This window comes from Bos indicus, chromosome 13 (assembly GCF_029378745.1).
Source record: "Bos indicus isolate NIAB-ARS_2022 breed Sahiwal x Tharparkar chromosome 13, NIAB-ARS_B.indTharparkar_mat_pri_1.0, whole genome shotgun sequence".
NCBI lineage: Eukaryota > Metazoa > Chordata > Mammalia > Artiodactyla > Bovidae > Bos > Bos indicus.
In genome coordinates, this window is record NC_091772.1 from 72,656,324 (window position 1) to 72,664,247 (window position 7,924).

Genomic DNA, 7,924 nt, shown 5'->3' on the forward strand with positions numbered 1-7,924 from the left:
TCCACTCCCTCCAAATTGATGTAAAAGTCAAATGCATTTTTCTCTAACTATTTTACTCATAATCACTCTTGAGAGTCCCTTGGACTGCAAGGAGATCCAACCAGTCCATCCTAAAAGAGATCAGTCCTGGGTGTTCATTGGAAGGACTGATGTTGAAGCTGAAACTCCAATACTTTGGCCACCTGATTCGAAGAGCTGACTCATTTGAAAAGACCCTGATGCTGGGAAAGATTGAGGGCAGGAGGAGAAGGCCATGACAGAGGATGAGATGGTTGGATGGCATCACTGACTCAATGGACATGAGTTTGAGTAAACTCCAGGAGTTGGTGATGGACAGGGAGGCCTGGCGTGCTGCAGTCCATGGGGTCGCAAAGACTCAGACACGACTGAGGGAATAAACTGAACTGAACTGACAGAATAAAAGGGATGTAATGAATGCATCAGTATGAACAATGCATCCAATTGTCAGAAAACTAACTAGGATCCAAAAAATAGAAAAAAAGAATTTAAAAGCAACAAAAGACTTCCCTGGTGATCTAGTGGTTATCAGTCTGTCTGCCAATGCAGGGAACATGGGTTTGATCCCTGGTCCAGGAAGATCCCAGCTGCCTTGGAGTAACTAAGCCTGGGTGCCACAACTACGGAGCCAATGCTTTAGAGCTCACGAGCTGCAGCTACTGAAGCCCGCACGTCTAGAGCCCATGCTTCGCAACAAGAGAAGGCACCACAATGAGAAGCCCTGAGAATCCAGGCACTGCAACAAAGAGTAGCCCCCACTCGCCACAACTAGAGAAAGCCTATGCGCAGCAACGAAGACCCAGCATAGCCAAAAATAATAATTAAATAGTTTTTTAAAAAAAGCAACAAGATCAACAGTTTGCACAGATCTGTATGGATGAGTCTCTCAAATTCTCTAGTGAAAAGTTAACATAATAACTTCTTTACAAATTGCCTTTGGTTCTTGTGACGTTGTGCTGAATATACTTCCTCACGATCCATCAAATGTGTTTTTAATCAAATTTCCATCAGGCCTTTTTGGTAGAAATTGACAAGCTGATTTTATAATGTACGCAGAAATGGAAATAATCTAGAATAACCCGAAAAGTCTTGAACAAGAGAAGTCGGAGGATTTACTCTGATTGAAAAACTTGTTTTATGGGAGATTGGAATTGACACATATGCACTACTGAATACAAAACAGATAACTAAGAGAGGCTTACTGCATCGCACAGGGAACTCTGCTCAATACTCTATGCCTGTGTGGGAAGAGAATCTAGAAGAGAGTGGGTGTATAACAGATTCACTTTGCTGTACGCCTGAAACTAACACAACTCTGTCAATCAACTATACCCAAAAAAAATTTACAACAAAAATAAATAAAAACTTATTTTAAAGTTCCAGTAACCATGCTATCATGATATCGGCACAAAGATAGACACCTAGATCAATAAAAATGATATTCCTTTGGGGAGCGAATATAGAAAGAAATATGAAAGTTAAGTTTCTTCAAGGAACACATGTCACAGACCCAGGTCATGTGACAGCAGATATTACTCAGGGCTCTGTGCTGTGCTTAGTCATTCAGCCGTGTCTGACTCTTTGCGACCCCATGGACTGTAACCCACCAGGCTCCTCTGTCCATGGGGATTCTCCAGGCAGGAATACTGGAGTGGGTTACCATGCCCTCCTCCAGGGGATCTTCTCCACCCAGAGATTGAAGCCAGGTCTCCTGCATTGCATCGGATTCTTTACCAGCTGAGCTGCTTAGGGCTCTAGCTTGGAAAGTTCATTTAGCTCCCGTGTTCACTTAGGCTAAAATGAGCTGAAGCCGTCAGCATTGGGAAAAACAAAGAAATCTGTACCCAGAGCATAGAAGGTTCCCTTTTTGACCCAGTTGTCACACTTACACATAAAAATATCATCACTTCAGCATGTAATAATCAAAGCACTAACCACAGGCCTAATTCTGTTCTAAGTATTTAATGTATAACAATGCATCATTTAATTCTCTCAAAAAGAGAAAATAACATTTCTATCAATTGAAAGTCACTCAGTCATGATGCCTCTTTGTGATCCCATGGACTATCCAGTCCATGGAATTCTCTAGGCCAGAATTACTGAAGTGGGTACCCTTTCTCTTCTCCAGGGGATCTTCCCAACCCAGGGATCAAACCCAGGTCTCCCACATTGCAGGTGGATTCTTTACCAGCTGAGCCACCAGGGAAGCCCAATTCTATCAATAAGATCACATACAAGAAAATAGCAAGTATAGCATACAGGGAGAGAAATATTACTTCATAATGACTTGTTTCAGTTTTACATTTTTATATGTATGCATTGAATTATAATAGAAAATACATATGTTAAAGTGGGTTATAATTATAAAAATTTGAAAGCCACTGAGAAGGCAATGGCACCCCACTCCAGTACTCTTGCCTGGAAAATCTCATGGACAGAGGAGCCTGGTGGGCTGCAGCCCATGGGGTCACTAAAAGTCAGACATGACTGAGTGACTTCACTTTCACTCTTCACTTTCCTGCATTGGAGAAGGAAATGGCAACCCACTCCAGTGTTGTTGCCTGGAGAATCCCAGGGACGGGGGAGCCTGGTGGGCTGCCGTCTATGGGGTCGCACCGAGTCGGACACAACTGAAGCAACTTAGCAGCAGCAGTGTAGTAGAAGAGAGAATTAAGAAGCCTCAATAATATAAGACATGTATGATTCTTAGCACATAGTCTGATAAAGACTAGTAAAGACTCCATAAATGGTAGAGATGGTTATTACTACTGTCACGGAGTCTGGTAAAAACTAATAGAGATTCGGGACTTCCCTGGTGGTCCAGTGGTTACGAATCCACCTCCCAATGCAGGAGACACAGGTTCTATCCCTGGTTGGGGAACTAAAACCCACAAGCCTTGGGGCAACTAAGCCCGAGTGCCACAACTAAGACCCAATGGAGCCAAAAAATAAAAACTGGTAAAGATTCAACAAATAGTGGAGAAGACAGTTGTTGCTACTTGGTCTTAATAAGGCCAACTTCATGGGCATTCAACCTGTACACTCACACAAGACTCTGAGCTCAGAAGGGCCCTGACCTTGGTTTAAGGCTCTGATGTCACCATCTTGAAATTCTTAATTTTGAAAAAGGGGCCCCGCATTTTTGTTGTGCACCGTGTCCCTAAACTATGTAGCCAGTCTTGATTATTTTGTGTAGTTGTTTATCATTTGTTAAAATGCTGATTTACAGTATAAAATATTTAATTGTCACTTATGATGATCAAATTCCATCTCGGCCTCTTATCAGTTAGAGGACTGTCGATCTCAGTGTCCTTGTCTATAAAATAGGGGTAATAATAATAATACTTCCCTGTAAGGGTTATAGTGAAAGTTTAAGTAACACAATGCTTGCCATGTGCCCAGATGAGGACCAAGCACATCGTTCATACTCCAAAAATGTTAACTATTATTAGCTTTAGGAGGAAAAAAATGTCAACCTTGGGCTTGTTTTTCCTGCTGCACATTTTGGGGAGGGGATTATTGAATTAGATCCATGGTCCTGGAATTTATTTGAGCACCAGATTACTTGTAGAATCTGATGGCTCTTGCAGGAAATATCTCCCAGAAAAACACAGAGAGTCCACGCACAGAGTCCTGCAGTTTCAGGCCATTCGTGGGCCTTGGAATCCTAGGCTCAGGCCCAGGTCAAGATCAGAGGAAAACCAAGATCACTAGTGGCCCTTCAAGTCCTAGAGTCTGTGGGTCTTGGGTGGGAACCGCCAGGCAGCCATGCAGCTGTGGATTACTACTTAAGGGCTGGGTGTGCTGGCTTTGGGCTTTAAGTCAGCAGCTATTTTTAGCTTTGCTATATATGGCCAGGGGAGGAATGTGGGGCTATAGATGGGGGAGGGGTGCCAGGAGGCTTAGGGCAGGGTTTGGAAGACTCCTCTGCCTGGACTACCTTCCCCTTCCTACCAGAGAATTGGAACTTCCAGCCAAAGCAACAAGCAGAGGGGCAGAGGGAAGGTCTGTGCGTTTAGGAATGACTGGGGCAGCCATGAAGATGTCAGGTCAAGTCACTTTACAAAAGTAATATTCCTATTTTTTGACTGTGATCTGCAACAAAAAATACATTTGAATCATGATATACATATAAACAGATGTTTCGATACACAAAATATAGATATATAATCTCCAACTGAACAAACATTTCAGGAATCAATACTTTAATCTCATTCTCTATGAAACACTCTGATATTTTCTATTCTGTTCTGTTCTATACTTTCCTTTCTTTTAAAATGCAGGTCATGACCCACTAAGTTGATTTGGCCAAATGGGTGGACAGCTCCAGTTTGGAAAGCTACTCTTTGGTTTGGAGCAGGCAGACACCTGTAACACCAGACCGCAAGGTAAGCCAGGGAATGGAGGAAAGCAGACGTGTTATCACTTGGATCAATGCTTCTCAAAACTGAGAATGAGACACAAATCTCAGCTTGATCTCCGCTGGACAGCAAGCTTTGGTCTTCAGTCTTTGTACAGTGTTCTCACCACCCGGAGCAAGCGTCCTCACCACTGTCACCTGGCTGACTTTGTACTTCAGAGCCCCACTTGTCACCTCCTCCAGAAGGCCTCCCTGAGTGCCTCAGTCTCATTAGCCACCCGCTTCTTGCTCGCTTAGCCCCCAGCATGTCCCTGCTTGGCACCCAACACAATTTTTTGTTACATTCCCTGGAAGGCGGGGTGACCTCTCCCATCCTGTTCAGTTCTACACTCTCCCCATCCCCCGCCACCGCCCACCCAGTGCTGGCTTCCTAATAATCACTCAATAAATATTTACTGGATGAATTAGTGATAGTTAATAGTAATAATGGCAACTGCACATTCATCCCATGAGAAAGCTTAGGAGAGGTTAGCATAAATCCATCTTAGGGATGAGGAAACTGAAGCTCCAAGAGACAAGAGAATACGATAGGGGCAGGGTGGTGATCCAAGGCTGCCCGGCTCCCAGCCGTCCCTAATCCCAGGATCTTATTTGTCCACATTCCCCTCAGTGCTACCCAGGATGGGGCAAAGGGCAGGTCCTTAACAACCCCTGGGAAAACTGATGACAGGTTGATTAAAGAGATTTTCCGAAGCAGTGGCCACGTCTAATTTTGGAGGATTGTGCTTGGGGGAGAGGATCTCTGAGGTTTCCAGACCCCCTGGATGTGGGGCTGTCTCTTTCGAGAGGAGAATATGGGCTTCTGACAAACCAGAGGGGCAGACCTCCCGATGACCTAGCCTGGAGGGCTCCTGGACACACCTAGGCTAAAACCCAGGGCCCTGCAAACCTTCGTGCCCTGGCCCGCCCACATCTCCAGCAGCAGCCCCGGCAGCCCAGCCTGTGCCCCTCATTCACGCCTCTCCCACTGCCCCGGCGTTCTTGCTGTTCCTCGTACGTGCCAAGCCCAGTCCCGCCTCAGAGCCTCTTCAATCTCATTCCCTCTGCCTGGGGTTTTCCTTCCTTCTCCCGTCCTCCCTACCTTAGTACTCAGACACCCGCCCTCCAAAAAAAAAAAATTACCCTCTTCCCTCTCTGCTAGTTTTTCCGTAACACAGGTAACTTTTGGAAATTGCATCTGTGTTTGTTTTCCTGTTTATTTCTGTTTTCTTCACTAGACAGGGAGCTTCCTGAGGACTTTGCTTGCTCACTGCCTCGGACCCTGGGACTTGCTGCGGGAGGGCGCCTGACACATCATTGGTACTCTATGAAGGAATGAATGGGTTTTCCCTATTTTAGACATACTGGGACATCAGCCTGTAGTTTCCCAGAAATATTGCTTGCCCCTGTGACTCATATCCATGCTCCCCACACACAAACACACACTGTGTGGGGAGGAGGAATAGGGTAGGGAAGGGGAGGAACTTTCTGCACATGCATATTTGCACCACTTTGCCTGGCTCATTGATGCCCAGCAAGCCTGCGGGGACCATCTCCACTTGGTAACTGGAACATGTGAGGTTTGCTCTCTGCTCACCCCCAGTGCTCTGTGCAGTGACCAGTATAAACACCTGAATCGCACTGAATTGCAGAGGTTCCGCAAACAGCTCAAGGTCACCAAATTAGGAAATGTGAAGCCAGATTTAGTCCAATTCCAGCCAGCCATTGTGCCACGAAAACTCTGTTAACAACCTATTAACATCCAGGTACATTGGAGGTTGAGCCCTCACCAGATAGCCAGCAGTAGGTAACCCAGTCAGGAGCCTGTCCTATACCTGAGACCACTGTCTACAAGCCTCACAAACACAATCTTCCCATCAAGATGCAGTTCCGATGTCACCTCCTCTAAAGCCTCCAATGACCTCCTCAGACCTAACTTCCCTTTACTGCCACGGCACACTATGAGTACTTGCATATAAGTGTTTGTCTGCAAGCATATCTTTGAACCCATGGACTCTACCCTACTTCTCTCTACCTCTAACCCTTTTTACAATGCCTGGTGAATGTGGTACTACAGAAATATTCACTGAACAAAAGTATGCTTGGGTGGATAGATGGATGGGTGGATGAGTAGATGGATGGATGGATGAATGGATGAGTGAATGGATGGATGGATGAGTGGATGGATGGCTGAGTGGGTGGATGGATGGATGGGTAAATGCATGAGTGGGTGCGGGGGTGGATTGATGAATGAATGAACGAACACTTCATGATCTACTGGCTGAAAATAATTTTCATAGCAAAATTGACATTAGACACCAGTTCTTCTGGAGCATATTCCAGAGCTCTTTGTACACCTAGCCTGCCACAGTCGCAGTGGTGTCTTATTGAATGTGTCTTGAATGTGTGTTTCTATGGCAGGCCTTGTACCAAGCATGTCTGCCAATTTTCTCGACAGCTCCGTTATTAGCCTCACTTTTCCTGTCAATGAAATGGATGCAGAGAGAGGTGGAGCTGCTTGCCCAATGCCACACAGCAAATCATATCCTGGCTCCTCCTGCCCCACTCTGCGCCACCTTCCTCACCCCATCTGGCCCCTCCCCAGGTCTGCAGGCTGCAGGCCGGGCTCACCTCCATCCGCGTAGGTCTCGGTGCCATAGCCGTCCTGCAGGCCGTTGTTCCAAGTGCCCTCATACTTGGCACCGCTGCTGCTGCTCTGCCGGGTCCCGTAGCGGCCCTTGAAGCCGTGTGTCCACTCGCCCTTGTACAGCCAGCGTCCCTTGGTCTCTATGCCCAGCCCATGCCGTTTGCCCTGGCTCCAGTATCCCTCGAAGGTGTTTCCGCTGGGCCAGGTGTAGACACCCGCCACTTCAAAGCCAAAGTTCCAGGAGCCCGAGTATTCCCCCTGGCCCTTGGGGCCCGTGCACAGGCCGTGCCCGTGGGCCTTGCCCCCCTCCCAGCCCCCACAGTATGCCCCGCCATCATCAAAGTCAAAGCGACCCCCGCTCATCTCATCGTAGCCCCGGACCTCCTCACCGTTCTCCAGCTTTGGGGGAGAAGGTGATGGGGAGAGGGGGTGCCAGCAACTCTCTCCAAGCAGCTCAGGGCTGGGCGCCCCCCTGACTCACCGCGCCCCGGGAGGAGGGAAGCGAGATGCCACCCGAGGCTGCAGGAACCCAGGAGCCAAGTCAGCACTGGGTCGGGCGGTCAGTGCCATGCCTGGGAGGCCCCCACTCAGTCGGCCAGAGGAAGGCTGCCAGCCGAGGAGGAAGTGGAAAGGAAAGGTTTGAAGTCTCCACGGAGTGTCCCCAACCTGGCTCCCATGGAGTCAAAGGAAAAAGTGCTGTGATCTCTTTAAGAAGTGCAATGGGAAGGGTGGGGTGGAGGGGTCCCCAGTCTGTCTTCAAAAAGGAGAACTTTTCCTCTGTGACAGCCCCCAGCCCAGAGGCTGAATTCCCGGCAGCCCGCTGGCCCCCTTCTCCTCCACCCCCCTGGGTGTGCCGGGCT

The 7,924-nt window shown here is 47.6% G+C and overlaps 1 protein-coding gene across 2 annotated transcripts in view; it reads right to left on the minus strand.

Moving 5' to 3' along the window:
• Window positions 1–7,924, minus strand: part of JPH2 (junctophilin 2) — a 76,951-nt gene extending 69,027 nt beyond the window's left edge. Inside the window, exon 1 of one of the 2 annotated variants that reach the window (XR_011570228.1) lies at window positions 7,049–7,924. Coding sequence is in view for 1 of the 2 variants with exons in the window: in XM_070801726.1 (XP_070657827.1) it covers window positions 7,049–7,427 (379 nt within the window). In the remaining variant the exon portion in view is untranslated. The remainder of the gene's footprint in view (window positions 1–7,048) is intronic. The other variant, XM_070801726.1, reaches the window with a different exon arrangement.